This window comes from Gadus macrocephalus, chromosome 9 (genome assembly GCF_031168955.1).
Source record: "Gadus macrocephalus chromosome 9, ASM3116895v1".
Classification (NCBI taxonomy): domain Eukaryota; kingdom Metazoa; phylum Chordata; class Actinopteri; order Gadiformes; family Gadidae; genus Gadus; species Gadus macrocephalus.
In genome coordinates, this window is record NC_082390.1 from 18051941 (window position 1) to 18069308 (window position 17368).

Consider the following 17368-nt stretch of genomic DNA (forward strand, 5'->3'; position numbering starts at 1 on the left):
CGCTCAACGTGTGTGCGTTTGTCTGTGTGTGCGTGTGCATGTGCAACTCTCTGCCTGTCTTGATGGACTCATCAATGGGGAACCCTTTAGGAAAGCCTCAAACTGGTTTTATTTGTGCGCCATACATATTGTTAACAGAGATACATTTTGGCACAATGACAAAACCAAGCTTTGCGCTCAAAAAGATAATATTAGACGGTTAAAACCATTGGTCATTGTCAACAACATACATCAGCAGACCTGCAAGAGGATACAGCAATGTAAAGCATAATAATACCAATATCTATAACACAAATAAATAACTTTTTCTTATACTTGGATAACCAGAACGCACAGATAAAGCAGACACATCATGATAATATTGAGTGTCAGTAAAGATTAAAAAAGGGAAAGCATATTTAAAGCACACACACCACAACATTGTGAAATGTAACGTTTCCTTTTTCCAATAAAAAGTCGATAACGGAATCACTTCCCCTTCAGAGACCATGGCCCTTCGTTAATAAAGCAAGTTGAGTTGACCTCATTCCTGGGTGAGATAAGACCCTGGAACCAGTCCACAGCGGCCGTTCCTCTCCGCTGTCCACCAGCCGTCGTCGCCCTGTTCGATCACCACCACCACATCCCCGGCCGTCACCGACAGCTCATCTTCCCCCTGAGTAAAGAACACAGACCAATATTTGAACGGTCGGCTCCAGGCCCATCTAGGATGTGTGGGTTTTGGAGCCAGGCTCACCTGAGCCACGTAGTCGTACAGAGCCTTGAACTGCTCGCTGAACTCTCCGCTCAACTCTCCGCTCAACTCCCCGCTCAACTCCCCGCTCAACTCTGCGCTCGTCGGCTCTTTTGGAAATCCTGGAATCGAGGCATATACACCTTCTGCATCTTCTGAAGATATTCAGAATGAGACGTTGGTTAGCTTGAGGAACATGGGTGCTCGCCAAAAAACGTTTGAATACAATCAGAATGACCTCACTAGCTACGACATGATAATACTCCATCTTATTAAGATGGAGATGTACACCAGTGGCCTACTTCTAGTGGTTTCCAATGACGTTACACATACCTTTAGAATGCGTCACTGGCTCATTGCCGTTTGTTTTCGGGGAACACAGAGCGCTCCCTTGCAGTAGAGTTGTGAACCTAGAAATTACAAAAAGGAACGAGTAAGACATTTTAAAGGTCCCATGACATGCTATTTTAAGTGTTTCTTTAATATAGGTATTAGTGGGCAACTAACACAGTATTCAAAGACTTACAGCCACTCCAAGCCAGTCGCACATTGAGCTTCCCCCAAATGCGCTGTTTTGGTGTCTGTAGCTATAATGCAAATGAGGAGGAGCGAGGCGGGTCAAGGAGGAGGGTGGGGGTGTGGCCCTGAGCAGCTTGAAGCCACGGTACCATGCGCTCTGTTTACAGTGGATGTATTGCAATGGCGAGGCGCACACAGCCTTTAGCCGTGTTCTGTAAATATTCTAGAACACACAGGAGTCCTGGAGCTCTATACCTAAATATTATCATATAGCCTACATAGATATCTTAACATATAATACATATTATCACGGCCAAAAGCTGTCTGAGCCGATATTATGAATCTCAAACGACCGCGTTGGGTTCTCCGACGTTCCTGGTTCTTCCACGTCCACATCAATGTGAAGTAGACTGAACCGCGACAAGGAGGAGAAAGGTATTGTTGCCGGGCAGCGCTTAGGCACCTCCGCCTCCGGCGGTGGTCCCTCAGCGGGGCTCAAGCGGGAGACATTCGCCGCCAACAATCCCTTTCTCCTCCATGTCGTGGTTCATGTTCTTGAGGGAGTCAAAGCCAAAGTTCCTTCCCCCCAATTCATTCTCAAACTTGGCTAAGATAACCCCCACTACGAGTCTCGTTGTAGAAATACCGGAAACGAGAGTCCGACGTGTTATGCGCCATAACACCAAAAGCAGAACAGTTATCCAAATAACAAGGAAGTGTACAATACTTTCGTTACAGCATATCATATAATCCATAGATATCTATATCATATAATACATATTATCACGGCCAAAAGCTGTGTGCGCCTCCAGACGATATTATGAATCACAAACGACTTTGTCGGGTTCTGCGACGTCTTTCACATCAATCTGAAGTAGACTGAACCGCGAGCTGCCTGCTGCCCGCTGCCCGCTGCCGGGCGATGGTGCCTCGCGGCAACCGGCGGCATGTCGCGGTTCATGTACTTCAGTGAGTCAAAGCCAAAGTTCCTTTCCCCCAATTCCTTCTCAACCATGTCTCAAATAACCCCCACTGTCTCGTTGTGGAAATACAAGAGACGTCAAAGAACCTACAAGAAACATTTGCGTTACAGTGTGTGTATTCACACACACACACACGTGGCGCTCGCACGGTCGTGTCTCATTGGCGGGCCAACGTCTCTGGGCGGGCTAGGCAGAGTAAGGGGAGGAGCTTAGATGCTTTATGACGACATAAATAAAGACATTCCAAATCAGCGAGCTTGAGCCTCCGTTTTTTCAAAGGCGAGCAGAACAGCTAGTGCTCGTTTTACACCGAACGCAAGTTTTAGCCACTGGGGGACCATAGGCAGGCTAGGGGAACTCCTATTTATGTTAGAAAACCTCATAAAGTGAGATTTTTTATGTCATGGGACCTTTAAGTGGTAATAATTTAGAAGATCTTCATGTATATAATGGAATTATAAATGGAAAATGGAAATATATTTGAGCTGGCGACTTTCAACTAATTTAAAACCATTAAATGGGCTTCTTACCTTTTCATGACGCCAACAAAGCCAGCAGGATCGCCGTTGTCTGCTGTTTGCCTTTCGTAGTAATTCTCAAATTGGATTGGGGCTGGGAATATGACCAAAAAAATGCATTTTCAGAGGCTAATTCGTTATTTAATGTTTTTGTAATTTTAGTTCTAGGATTGAAGGTGTGGCTTACTTGGAATACAAAGTATGTTGATTGATTCATATGGGGAATATGCCTTACCAGGTGGATTTGGCCCTGTGCGTTTCATGTCCATAAAGCAGTCGTTGTCTTCAACGATGGCACATTTTTCCAGTGTGATCCTCAAATCCTCGTAACACTAAAGAGCCATTTTAGAAACGTATATGTGAAATAGTAAGTTTCCAACGATAACTATAGTGCAACATGTTGGATAATAGGATTTCATGCACCCACCTCATCATCTTTGACGCATTGCAAGGACAGTTGGTTGCTGTGAATCCAGAAGACATTCCTTACAAAGGTGATGCGCTCCTCTTCCATCTGCTGGAAAGCCTGTAACGCAGACCTTGATTAATGAAATGTCTTCAATTCAACTTTTAGAACAATAATGACAGTTTAGGGCTCTACAGTGAAAATTTCACTTCCTGACATCCAGTATTCAAAAGCAGTCGCTCCACAGGTTGACTTTCGCAAGATGTCCTTTCATTTTCATTGTGACGTCCCCTGTCTAACTTGTTGCCCTTAATGCAAGAGTCACATTCATTGGCTGTAGGTGGGGTTGATGAATGGGTTAGTGATGTACAGATGACAAACCACATTTCCACTCTGGTTAATTGTGTGGGACGAGAGTGGAAGTGGGTTCATTCTTTTTTATGTAGACTTTCGAACTTGTGTGTCTTTTCTACAAAAGTGAAATACATAAATCATGAATCAAATCGATGTTTTAACCCTCTGCATAGGAATTGGAAGGCGGGAAGGCTTTAGTTAATTAGTCCTAGGATTGCGTTGCTGATTTTGTCTGGTTAGATGGTTAATTTAAGATAAAGGTTATGGTAAAGTTGTTGTTTTTTTACTTTCAAGAATAAGTATAAAGCTTAAAGGTCACATTAGTGAGGATGGTGTAAGCAAGGCAGTCTACCTCACACGTAGTCACATGTGTCAATTCCCATTCTTGACGAATCTTGTCAAGCTGCTCGATGTTTGAAACGTATTGTTTCTCTAAACAAAATAATATGCATTAGTTCCTCTTCGTGGGGTCAATTGATGTGATAATAATGAATTCCATTGCTCATTATGTTATATCTATCAGACTTCCTCACCAGCTTCTTCGGCCGCTTCCCTGCACTGCTTCGATTTGTTCTGTAGCTGAAGGAAAATAAAAGTATATTCAAGTTACTTTAAAGCTTTGAATATTCAGTAGAAGGCAACATCAGACATCATTCATTAAAGTTGCAATGTGTAGCATTTCAACTAGCTTGTAGCTTAAAATGACCTGGACATACAATATCTAGTCAATGTCAATCGATAGGGACTTCTATAATGTTATCAATAAAACCACAACCTATATGGCAAAATCTAAAAATAAAATTGACCTTGATTTACGAGAATCGTACTCGGTGTTAAAACTATATTTTAATACCTGGGAATCACTCTTGTGATCGACAATCATGATTCCCAATATAAACTTTAGTTGGTGTAGGCCTACAGTAGGGTTTTCAATGTACCTTTTCTGTCTGTTTGGGTGTGGCTGTGGCTGCAGCAGCATTGCCAATCTTGACAGCCGCCTGCTCGGCCTCGTCAGCCTCTTTGCATCGCTGCTCATAGGATTTTTTGGACTGAAAATGTAATCTAACTTTATTAAACACAAACAAGAAATGAAAAAGAAGAAAAAAAAGCCCTTGTAGGCTGCCGCCAGTTCTGCATTGACCAAAACAAGAGCATTCCTGCATGACTGAGTTATCGTGTCACCGGCTTCCTGTACAGTCAGCATGAGATCTACCGTGTGTTTTGAATGGTTGTAGTGGTAGATGATATAAAGATGGTTAGACCACAAATGAAAAGATCCATCAGTAAAAAGCTGAACTTACCTCCATTGTTTTTTTAAACAGGCATACTTTTGTTTTCTGGACCTTTTCCATGAGTAATTCCAACTGGAGATGTAAAAATAAATACTTGATGTATCAGCACAAATAGGCTATTTGTCTAATGTAACATTAATTTATGTGTAATAATTACATTTCATATTTCATCAAATAACCCAAGAAGGTCCAAACTTAAATGCAGTACAAATGCCTAAACTAATGAACAAGTAGTATACTTTGATTCAAGTCACCTTCTTCTTCTGCTCTTTCTGCTGCTCTCTGTGTGTCTCCATGCTCTTCGCCTCCTCCTTCAGCATCCCAGAGAGGTGGAGGTGAAAGAGACCAATCCTCTCAATTTCTAAAAAACAGAAACACGTGTCTTTAAATTAAACAAATGAAAACGCTGAACAAAGAATGACAAGAAGAAAACGATAAAAGATATTTGATCAATCCGTGTACATACGTGTTTTCACTTCATCAAAGGATTTTCTTAAGGTGCTGTTTGAAAAATAATAACGATTTTGAAAGGTTAATCCATTGAAATATAAAAAAAAATCATAATAGGATTATGTTGAGTATCATTAAGGGCTGGCCTAATACTAAATAACATATTTCTATTTACTTGATTTCATAAATGCCTCCAGTTTTCCTCGCGATAGTGACCAATTCCTTTCCATATTTCTCTTCTGCGGATGCCCTATGTAGAATACACATTTTCATTGAATTAGAGTACATTAATACTGTTATATATTTATTGTAATTGTGTAATTAAAGCCTTCTACAAATGACATACCTCATCTTCAGCAGTTCTTCAACGTCCTTGCATGTCCGTCGGCCATCACAAAGTCTCTGAATTATGGCTTCATATCCCATGTTGCTGATGAAGTCCACTCCCTAGAATTGTCCAATATGATAACTGTCAATATAGTGTTAGGGTTAGGGTAAGGGTTACCCTAACCCTAACCCTAATATCAACAGGCTGCATTATACACCCAAACATACAGGACATACCAATGTCGGCAGGGCTTTCAAACGGCTATATGTGTCTACATGTAATGTTTATGTGTCTCTCCTGTATATATAGCAGTGGAGGCTTCTCCATTGAGGAGAGGGAGGAATATCCTCCCTAACATTGTTGAGAATAAAAAATGTAGATTGCCCAGACTATTGTAATGAATTAATGCCCTTAAATATGACTACTTTATTGCCTTTGAATATATAATGTTCGTTTCCCTGGGTAAAGGGACATTAGCACCCCCTATCGCCTATTGACAATTACTTCAGGGAGGAACGTCCTCCCTCCGCCTCCGTTGACTCCCATTCATTTCCCCGAAAGTACTGGCGGCCGGTGGATAACATGGGTTTCAATGGGAGAGAGGAGGAAAATCCTCCTCTGAGTGGGTGGGACCTTAAGGGGTCTGATTCGCGCAAAAATCTATCCGTCTGCGCTATGAACCAATAAGCAGGATCCCTGGACGTTGAGCAGTGTTGCCAGATTGGTCAGATTTCCCACCCAATTGGGCTATCTGGCCAATCTGGCAACGCTATCGATAACAAACCCGGTCTGCATTGCCGCGGTGCTCAGTCAAGACGCAGAGCAAGTGAAATCTGCGATAGCGAGATCCTAAATGAACAATGGAAACATTGGAAACGGAGGCCATTGTTAACGTCTTATTACAAAAATCATTCCATTCATTCAGTTACAGTGCTAAGTTAGCGACCAAAGAAAGAGGTAGACCACTTCCCAAAATCAAGGTCACCAGAAGTAATGGCAACGTCAGTGTTGCTAGGTGGTTTGCTACATGGTTTGCTAGGTACGCATGGCTTGCTGGTAGCATTACAAGCAATCGACTTTATTGCTGGCCTTGTTTGCTTATTATGAATAATAGCAAATCTCCAACGTGGGCTGTTCATGGTTTCACTGATGTTGTCTTCGCAACGCAAACAGCAAGGAGGATTGACCTGATCTATAAATGAAGTCCCTCAATCTGAATAGTTAGGCTTACAGCCCATGTAAATAGTTTTGAAATAATGTTCTTGTTGTTCTTTTACTAGTTTGTTACTCTGACCGCTCTGTTTGATATTGTGGAAAGGGTGTTAGTGAATGATTCAGAGCATGATGCATTTTAAATGGCATCACTTTGGTTCTTGAGTCTTTTCTTAAAACAATTGTAACTGAAAATAAACATAGCTAAATAACTTCAGTCAGTGAGGGCAAAAATAGGCCCAATGATAGGCCCAGATTTTTTTATTTACTTTTACAAATCAATAGTAGGCCTGATTTGACTAATATGCTTTGCATCCTTTCCTTCTCAAATTACGGTGTTGCCACTGGTGGCTTTGTATACATTTTGTTCACATAACTCCCTCCCTTCTATTTTGTAGTTCACCAAAACACCCTGAAACAACTTGAGTCTCACATTCTTATGCCACCATACACCAACAGTGCAAGCAGGCCAATGGCAACCAAGCACGCAGTCCTTCCTCCCTCACTTTAAAAACCACCAGCCGCCACTGATATATAGCCTATTATATAGATATAGCAGTTTAGTTATAGGTGTTTTAGTGTGTGCTCTTTAATTGAAAGGATTGAGGATCTTGAGCAAAATCAGTTACGTTACAACATCAAATGATACAAGCCCCAGGAGTTGGTCAATAGTAATCTTAACCAAAGTCAATATCAGTCGTTTAGATGCATAATTTAAAGTGTGCTATAGTATAGATAAAGGATTTATGTAAAGTATAATGAAAACATTTGAATGTTGAACAGGATGCACATATGAAAGAGGGGGGGTTTATAGGTACCAAAAATTAAGTAAGCTGTCTTTTTTATAAGGCTGCAATGGAATAATTGTGCTTGTGTTGCATGAAAAATCACTCAGTTTTCAGTTACTTTTTTCCATTTATTGTGTTTGCCCTCAAATTGTAGTGTATCAGTTGGATTTATCTACCTACATTTCAATGATCTATTTACAATTTATGAAAAACTCAAAATAATAAATCATATGAAAACCACTTAATGCGCCTTAGTTTGTAGTTAAAACAAAACTTAGTTAAAACATTTGTTCACAAAGAGGACACCTTGAGGATGTTCCGAGTCATGAGTCACATAGCATAGCGAAGAGGAAGTTAACACACAATATTTCATTACGCATTGTTTTAATTCATGTACACATACACAACCTTACTGAAACAGTAACATAAATAGCAACTTAATGCATTAGTTAATTAGGTTTAATAACATAATTGGCCCACTTACCCAAAAGACATCTTTGAATTGTAAAGCCATTTTAACAGCCGGTAGATAATAGTCCCTTTGAACGGTCCCTCAGTCGAGTTCACTATGCAAAGCTTGCCTTCCAAAAAGATTTGACGGGCCGTGCATATCAGGGTTGATATGAACTGAAACTCTTTGTGACACATTCAGGAAACCAGCCTTGACACTCACCAGTGCCTCGGTCGTTTGAATGAGGAAGAGCTGCAATGCACATCCCACCAAAGCACATCCAGAGTGAACACAAAGATTTCTTTCTTCTACTGGTTAGTTAATAACTGCAAATAAGGTGAGGGGATAACTTCTGAATAATAACTGCAATACAGCAGTACCTCAGATATCCATTGAGCAAAACTTATTTTAAAAAGTTCTGCTCATATAGGCTTAATTAATTCATTTCTTAAAAAAATAAGATATGTAAGAGATTTCTTTTTGGAATAATACAAAATAGACTCCAGATTTAGAGTTTGTGCACACATGAACATTAAAGGCACCCAGTGCAACTTTCGAGGCAAAAATAAACATTCAATTTCTAGTCTTTTTTACACGTAGTATATTTCAATAACTCCATACCATTACATATCGACATTCAAGGAGTGAAGATGAGACGTCGTTGTGTGGTGAGAACTGATAGAAAATCGTAAACAAAAACAAGGGGCCCCAGCTTCTTTATTTATTGCGATCTCACTAAAATAAACAGGATTCCAGTCGGCAATCCTCGGAACAAGACCGATGAGTCCCGAACGCTTCCGGAGATTCTAAAATGTGATCCTGTCACTGGTTCTGTTTGCCAATGCGCGAATTGTTTTCTAAGTGTGTACATACTTTACGATACGCACCCACATTCAAATTTTGTGCCGTTTTGTGCCGTTTTTTACCGTTTTGTGCTGCTTTTTCTGCGCCCGTGGTTTTCTCATTTCTGTAAGGATGGCACATCGTCCTCCCCGAGCAACAAAGCAGAAAGCCCTGGAGGGTTTTCACCTGATGGAGGAAGATTCCAGCAACGAGGTATGTAGAAAAGTTTTGTTTTCTAACTTTTGCGTGGACCGTAACGTTATGTGTTGTCATCGATCACCGGTCTCAACGGTCTCGACGTCACGTGTTCGGAAAACTCTGAGGCTTGCCGACCGGAATCCTGGGTTATTTTTTGTAGGTTACAATAAATAAAGAAGCTGGCGCCCATTGTTTTTGTTTAAGATTTTCTATCAGTTCTCACCACACAACGACGTCTCATCTTCGCTCCTTGAATGTCGATATGTAATGGTAGGGAGTTATTGAAATATACTACGTGTAAAAAAGACTTGAAATTGAATGTTCATTTTTGCCTCGAAAGTTGCACTGGGTGCCTTTGATAGCGAAGTTATAATTCGTCGTGTGACGTGATCAGTTGGCGACCGTAGTCTGTCACTTCACTGTTCATGAATGACTCTTGATTTTTCAGGACCTCTGCCTCTGAGATTTTCCCATCTCCATCATGATCCATTTCCTTGACTAGATGAAGAGCCTGTTGACCACAGAGCAGTAACATAATCAAATGAACATGAAAATACACCACCACTTTCAGCCCCTGAGCATTAACGTACGCATCAGTCCCGTCGCGGCTAGAACTCACTGAGCTTGTACTTGTAAAGTATGAACTTTATTGGTTTATTCTTGCTTTGTGGTATTTTCCATTTTACACCCTGCTCATCTATATTAAGACTACTAAATATCGGTTTCTCACCTCTTCCCTTGCTGAGCCGTAACTATTGGGAGCCACCCAGCGAAGCTGCTCTTGGGGGTTCAGTTTGCCGTCTTTATCCTGGTCGTAGAGCTCTTTAAAACGCACAGTTTCCTCCACCTCCCACTGAGATGGAGTGCTATCTCCTTGGAAAACAGAAATACAAGCAACAATTCAGCATGAGGGGAAAATGGTTGACACACACTTGACAACATGAATCAACATGAATACGTGTTAGCCGTATTTGACGCACGCACGCACGCACACGCACACACACACCATTGCCACGGACATCCCCAATAAACTCTGTTAGACTGATGAATCCATCACCGTCCCGGTCATATTCGCTCAACACATCCTCAATGGTGAAGTCCTGTATTACAGACATACAGTTATTATTAGGTTCATGCAATGCTGGAAATCAAAAAAGGAAGGAAGTAATGTGCAATTGTAGAAGTAAACATTCAAGAGTGTTGAGTCAGAGACACTTACGGCCATATGATCCACCTCAGAAGGGTGCGTGAAGGCGAGAAACTCTGGCAGATTAAGCCCTGCTGTGTCGTCCACATCAGCGAAATCAAAGCGCCTTTTCTCCTTCAAGCTCAGCTATGTTGTAGGGAGACAAATCCATGAGGGTCAGTGTGATAACCCACACAACGTGACAGGTCCCGTTTGTGTTTCAGCACTACGACATAAGAGTGTGCAGCCATTACATATCTGATGGACTCTTGTTCAGGGTCGTTCGAAACCGCAGCATCGTCGAGGGTGATGAGCCCTTGTTGCGTGTTGTACTCCTCCCAAGACACCACGCCGTCTGCGTTCGGGTCGAACTTAGGGAAGCGCTCCTCCACATCTTCCAGTGCATATTTTCTGTAGACCTGCTGGATCCACAGAGCCAGCTCCTCTGTGGTTCAGAGTGAGATCGGGCATGATTATGGTTGTCAGATGAGCACACTGCCACACAATGTAGAGTAGTGAAGTGGTCATTCTCGTGGTGAACAAACAAACTCAAACGTGCGCTTACCTGTTGATAACATTTTATCAGAGTTGATATCAATCTTTTTGACTATCTCAATTATTTTCTCCCTCTGCTGCGATGGGTCCATTTGACCCGTTTCTTTGGTGTTCTAGAAATCAACGAAAAAAGGTTGAGGACATGATGACGGGATGATTAATCGGGAGCAAAAACCGAAAACAAGGACTGTGGTGGAGATGTTAAACAACCTGATTGCCAAGAAGCACATTAACATCATGTCCAGGGTTGTGCTGCTGATCAATATAGTGATTATCTTCAAGGCCGGCTCCAAAAGCAAAGTTTATTGCGAGCAACGCTATCAGGGCTGAAAGTGTCATCTGCGGAAGAACACAAAAATGCATGTATGTTGTGTGTATTACACAGGTATAACTCAATAATTGAAAGATGTGCAAGATGTATTGTTAGGTTGGACTAGGTGTGTATGCTGAGGGCGTTTGAAACTCTTAAAGGAAAGCAATCAGGGGAAATATGTCATAAATGAAATGTGGTGAGTGACAGTGACAGTGATGGTAATCTCAACTGGGCAACACCGTTGGTACAAGGTTTCAAAAACCGTTGAGATAACGTGTTAAACAATGCATCTCACGGGTTGTTAAGCTCAATGTAAAGCTGACAGTAGGCCTGTGTGTTAGTCTACTGTGTTTGGGAGATAGTGGACGGCGGACAACAATTCAACCCATGTATCGACGATAGCAGGGGAAAAAAAGAGGGATGCATCATGAAGAATAAAAACATACGTATTATTATCAAACCACATACTCATAACATAGCATTCCGCTTTTACCTTGAAAAACCCTTTTCCGAATCTCCAAACAACATGCAGATGAACAGCGAACTACATTACGCGCCTCTTTACGGTTGCCATGGTAGATACTTTGAATCCCGCCCTACGAACAAGCCCAACACCCTTTGACCCACACATAACTCCACATGATTGGTCAGTATACACAATTGTCCTCTTGTCCGCATTGTTATTGGACAACCGCCGTGCCTATCACACACGTGACACCGGAACACTTCCGTCGTTTTTTGGGAGGTTGTTGTGCTGTCATCGCTATGCTATGTTTCTCCATCAACTTTAGACGAGACGACCCGCTTCGTTATTAATTCACGATCTTTCCCGCTGAGCATTAAAACTATCCTGCTTCCATGTCCAAAGATAGCCGACATGATGGGCGAAGACGTAGCGCTGGTCAGCACCGTCTCGGTCCAAGAATAAGCCAAGGCGGGGATGGACGAGACAGATCTGGTAGCAATAGCTCAGGCTCCTCTCACGGAGGAGGCAAGAGCAAGAACACACCCATAGTAGCTCTGAAGGTAAGTTTAATAGTGAGCACGCATGTATGTTTTGAAGCAACACATTACATTCCAAACACAATGAATTAACGTCATTCCAGTGCAACTGTGCGTTGCCATGCGAACTTCTGCCCAGCTGGGTAACACACGTTGAAGGGTCCTCATAAGTTCAAAGAACATTTCTTGCCTTAGGTCAGGGCAGGCCATGTTCATTGGTATAGCTCTCTTTCGTAGGCTAGTGGGTCAAATGGGGGTGGATGAAGGTTGACCGTGGGACTCATCCATCTTTGCTTTGGTTGATCCCCCCCCTGATTCCACACATAGTCATCTTGCTCCTCATATAGATACTCTTTTTTATCTTTATGTGACGTTCATATATTCACTTTGTATGCTGTGCGAACCACCCCTCCCTGCTATTGTGTGTTGTCTTGTTTGGATCACTGAACTTCATTTAACCTCAGTGTTTTCCCCTGTAGTCTTTTTCTTTGTCCCCATGTGGTATGTGACTCATCAGACGTCATGTCCTATCAGATGTAGGGCATTGGTCTGTGGTTGCAGTGCAAGGCTTGCATTAGTACACTCATTGTGCCTGTAACTACTCTGCTATAATGGGCAACACAGGCAGAGTAGCAGACTGATTTGTAACACATGGCTGAGCTGGAGGAAAGGCAGGCGAGGGAGGGGAGAAAGAGGGGGGGGGGGGGGGGGGGGGGGGAGCATGTACAGGGGGCTGTGATGCAGGGCAGGCAGAGAAGACTGTAGAGCTGTAAACACGGAGGACTGTATGCAGAGCAGAGGAGCAGGCAGACCGACAGCAGCGGTCATACGGACAGCGGCAACCAGCAACCCACCGGCTCAAAGGGATGGCTGCCCCAAACTCAGCAGAGTGCTGAGTGCTCAGCCTGGATCACAGACAGACAGCTACTGACACTGCGGGGGGGGGGGGGGGGGCAGTGGAGGGGTTGAAACAGCTGGTCAGGTTGCTATAGCAGCGTTTGGCTACACAGTGGCGCACTATTTTGGTCTTGCAAGTAAGATGACGGCGGCACCTTGCACTGTTGGCGGCTAGCCCAGGCGGAGGACAGGTTGGTGAAGTGCACCGTTAAGTATGTCAGGGCTGGATAAAGAAGAGGAGCCTGCCTACAGACTCTGCTTCTTTTCAGTATGTACACTTCAGTCTTTCCCTTTCCCTTTCTATGTTGCTGCTCGCCCCCTCCTAACAGGCTGGCTTTCACCCATCTGTGTTGGTGTGCGTGTCTGTCTATCGACCATTTGAAGAGGAAACCCTACACCTGCTCTTTCCCCCCCTCAATGGCACAATCCAAAACTCGTCTGTCTGCATGTTGAAACACTTGACAGGCCAGGGTGCTCCTCCTGTGTGATTTCCACATTTGGAAGAGGAATGATTACTACAAGGGACACACACTTATTTTTCTCAATCACTGCTTAGCTGACAGGCATGTTGTTTGCAGCTGATTTAACTGGATCAAAGATTTCCCTCTGTAAGCTTTGCATGATGATATCAGTCTTGGGTGTTTTCTGCTCATTAATTGTATGTGTTAATTACTATTTTCAATGTTCCTTCATCTCTGTACTGAGCTAGGCTACTCTACTTTAGATTTTCTATCTCCTCAAAAGTAGGTCAGCTGTGTATCTCTCCTGGGGACATCAAATAAACCTGGTAGCAGCCTGGGCAGTGCCATGACTGCACGCTTCTTTTACACATTTGAAAACCTTTAATGTACCCAAGACATATTATTCTCCTGACATGAATTCAAATGTTACCATATTTGGTGAACAGATGAAGATGAATTATCCAAAGCAGCCCCATAGTGTCTTGGATGGTGCATGAGATGAGACATATTCATCTCTTGGAATGCACTAAATTAATAAATTTGAATGTTACCATATTGGGTTAACAGTTGAAGACAAATTATCAAAAGCAGCCCCATAGTGTGTTGAATGGTGCATGAAACAACTCCACTGCCAAGATGCGCTTTTCAGACTTTGCTTTGGAATGAAAGGGCTGAAAAGGAGAGAAGTGCTGCAGTGTTCTTGTTTGAATAGCCGTGCTTTTGAGAAGAAAAGGTCCTCCTTCCTCCATGATTCACTTGCTATGAATTCAAAGACACTCAAGTATTTTCCTGAGGTTAGGCTATGTTAATCTTTTAATTTATACAGTCACGTCAACTTAATGCCTGGCTATTCATCTCTTGGTTTAAAGGTTCATTAGCAAGTATATAAATAAATGTCTTGAATTATTCTACTTTGCAAACCAAGAGTCCTGAGCTGGATGTACTTTCCAAATGAAATTCTCAAATTGTTTGACGGCGATATGTCCTTTAATAAGCCTCATAATCAGTTAGATGTTGGAACATGTTTATTCATTAAAATAAAAATAAATGTTCCAGGGCAAATCTGCTGGAAATAAATGTTATTTCCAGCAGATTTGCCCTCAGAGAGCTCCCAGGGTGCTGTGTGATGTGGCAGTACAGCGATTTGCATCCCTGAGAGAAACAGAGCGAGAAAGCAGAGGGTGCACAGAATGAAAAGATTGGTTGTTTCACTGTTGCATAACATGCCACTGAATAGAGCTACATGTTATACACATATTACAAACCTTATTTATTTTAAGGCTGACTTTTTCTCAATCAAATAATTTGATAGCCCAGGTTTGAGAGTTGAAGAAGGAAGCATGTGACCTTGGGTGTCTTGAAAGGCGCCTCTAAATGAAATGTATTATTATTATTATTATGTGGCTCACAGGATCCTACACTGTTGTGTCGTGTTCACGGATTACTGTAAAGTTCACTGGCGCATACTTGATGCACGGCCGGTCAGGCGTGATGCTGCACACTAGGTTGACAAGCCCTACTTCCTTCCTTCTTGCTCTTCCTAGGCCTATGCACAATGCTTGTGCATAATGTGCATAATGCTTAAGGAAGCACTGTGATTGGTTAGGGGATCATTAGACAACACCATGATGTGCCTGGCGTGCAGTTGGTGCAGGGTACTTAGCCTGGGAGTCATCAATGTCCTACAGTCTACCTGTAGGCATCCCTTAGCAAAATGCATAACTCCTACCGGTTCCCTAATTATTCACAGCGCGTTGCTCTGGGTTAAAGCGGCCGCTAAACGACTCCATTGTTATTTGTAAAAACCTTGCGTCTCCCAGTTGGCTTCCTGCTTTCCGGAGCGGGCTATTGGCTGACGTGATTATGCCTGATGAAAGCCCCTTAAAGTGCTCGCTTTGCCCCCCCACGCAGGCGTCCTTCCAGCGGTCCAACAGCCATGACAAGGTGAGGAAGATCGTGGCGGAGGAGGGCCGTGCAGCCCGCAACCTCATCGCCTGGAGCGTCCCCCTGGAGAGCAAGGAGGAGGAAGGTACGACTATCGAGACGTATCCGTGTTTTTTGTACCCATGAACACACCGTTCAACCGATCCATTCTGTTAGTCAAGAAAACCACATGCAGGACCAGTAGGACCAGGTCTCTGTGTTATGTCAATAGGCCGGTCTTGGAAACGGCAGCAATGTAACTGGTTTTCAGTACAACTTATATGCACTTCTGCTTGCGGATGGGCTATTTCTATATTCTCTCGATCGATGGGCACATTTTAACATTAGTGAAGTTGCAAAAGTCATATGGCCAATAAAGGTACAACGAAATCCGGATGGGAGTGTTCTCTTTATTTGTCTTTATTACAGAGAGAGATCGTTTGTTACTAAGGCATGCTGTTTTCTGGTTATTTTCTATTCCGTTGCGTGAGGCTGATGTTGTGGATTGGATTCCATTCGAGGACACAAATATACAAATGTATAATTGATTTAAATGTTATGATGTATTAGTAGAAAAGTCTCCCGTACAATTATTTGAATGAAGCCCTGAGGATATCATGGCTAAAAGGAGAATGTATTTGGTCTCTGTAAAATGTGTTTGTGTGTGTTCCCATTGATGTTTGGGTCACTTCTTCAATGGGCTATGCGCTATCTTTGGTAAACACATCTCGAATTGTGACATTGATTATTCTGATGCAATCTCCGGACCACCATATTTGTTCCTTATTTAGTTGTAATAGTGTCTTCTCTCCTTCGTTCACTAGCAAAGTCCAAAAACAACTCCAGCGGCAATGCAAGAGCTCAGCGAATCAACTCTGGACTAAACCGAAATAAGAAACAGGTGGCTGCTCTATGTTTTCTTCAATGTCTCTGTTTTCTCAATATCATACTTTTTCCCAAAATAACGCAAAAGGGTGTCAATGAGTAAACCTAACACTAAGTGGCGCCATACACCTAAAAACATCCAGCCTCGAACACATTTGCATTGGCTATTCACATTTCAACCATAATAAGGCTTAATGTTCCAGCAGTAACCCCAGCAGTAACCCCAGTTCCCCTGTTTATGTTCGGGGTCCACGCAGCATGCCGGCGTGGACGGCAAAGTCACGGCGGGCCTTTTGCTGGACAAGATGGCGGAGAAGAGCCCCACTAAAGCCCGGCAGCCACGCAAGGTGGACCTGCGGGCACGCTACTGGGCCTTCCTCTTCGACAACCTGAGGCGCGCCGTGGACGAGATCTACGTCACGTGTGAATCGGACCAGAGTGTGGTCGAATGCAAGGTCGGTCTCTTTATTTCTATGAAAAAAAGTTGGGGGCTGGAATTAAAGCGATTGAAGTCACCATCTGTATACAGAAGGTGACATTCAAGTTATCTGAAGGGGCTTTACCATTACTGGCCACTGGATGGAGGCACTGACACTGGTCTCATAACCCAGCCCTCTCCTCCCCTTGCATTCCTCTTGATTTCTGCTTTATGTCAGAGGGGCTCACTCGAAGCTCACTGGCAAGAGATTTATGAAATGGCCCTCGTTTAGCCTGTCCAAAGGGATTGAAACAATGTGATTTCATATTCGTTGCATTTGTTTCAGGGCGTTCACTGGTGTGTGTGTGTGTGTGTGTGTGTGTGTGTGTGTGTGTGTGTGTGTGTGTGTGTGTGTGTGTGTGTGTGTGTGTGTGTGTGTGTGTGTGTGTGTGTGTGTGTGTGTGTGTGTGACATGAATTATGAATTTGGATGTATCCCCAATATCCTATGCTTCGCAGTAGTTGCCTAAAATGAGCCAACCATCAACACTCGCTGTGAATTCCTCGTCTTCTTCTTTGCATTATATGCCATCATTGTGAATTCTCCAGATAAGGATTATCAGACATTCAGCAATTGTTTGGCGTGGGAGCTGG

General features: G+C 42.9%; 3 protein-coding genes across 10 annotated transcripts in view; 1 reads left to right on the forward strand and 2 right to left on the reverse strand.

The window, feature by feature from the left end:
- Nucleotides 1–85: 85 nt before the first annotated feature.
- Nucleotides 86–8208, reverse strand: pstpip1a (proline-serine-threonine phosphatase interacting protein 1a). The gene is made up of 15 exons (XM_060061982.1): nucleotides 8068–8208; nucleotides 5602–5702; nucleotides 5431–5505; nucleotides 5272–5306; nucleotides 5060–5166; nucleotides 4815–4877; nucleotides 4452–4562; nucleotides 4047–4092; nucleotides 3866–3945; nucleotides 3181–3279; nucleotides 2989–3085; nucleotides 2766–2847; nucleotides 1067–1143; nucleotides 737–888; nucleotides 86–655 (listed from the first exon to the last, which is right to left on the reverse strand). The coding sequence occupies exons 1-15, from the start codon at nucleotides 8095–8097 to the stop codon at nucleotides 524–526; spliced, it is 1287 nt and encodes a 428-aa protein (XP_059917965.1). The 5' UTR covers nucleotides 8098–8208; the 3' UTR covers nucleotides 86–523.
- On the reverse strand, nucleotides 7951–11733 carry rcn2 (reticulocalbin 2). Its single transcript, XM_060062020.1, has 9 exons — nucleotides 11623–11733; nucleotides 11027–11155; nucleotides 10827–10929; nucleotides 10516–10706; nucleotides 10295–10408; nucleotides 10082–10175; nucleotides 9806–9948; nucleotides 9434–9586; nucleotides 7951–8569 (listed from the first exon to the last, which is right to left on the reverse strand). The coding sequence occupies exons 2-8, from the start codon at nucleotides 11153–11155 to the stop codon at nucleotides 9443–9445; spliced, it is 918 nt and encodes a 305-aa protein (XP_059918003.1). The 5' UTR covers nucleotides 11623–11733; the 3' UTR covers nucleotides 7951–8569; nucleotides 9434–9442.
- A 102-nt stretch (nucleotides 11734–11835) lies between these two features.
- The window catches only part of scaper (S-phase cyclin A-associated protein in the ER), a 57173-nt gene continuing 51640 nt past the window's right edge, over nucleotides 11836–17368 (forward strand). For all 8 annotated transcript variants that reach the window (XM_060061850.1, XM_060061852.1, XM_060061853.1 and 5 more), the window contains exons 1-4: nucleotides 11836–12155; nucleotides 15401–15518; nucleotides 16237–16313; nucleotides 16555–16752. In XM_060061850.1, the coding sequence (XP_059917833.1) occupies nucleotides 11988–12155; nucleotides 15401–15518; nucleotides 16237–16313; nucleotides 16555–16752 (561 nt within the window). In that variant the 5' untranslated portion in view covers nucleotides 11836–11987. The remainder of the gene's footprint in view (nucleotides 12156–15400; nucleotides 15519–16236; nucleotides 16314–16554; nucleotides 16753–17368) is intronic.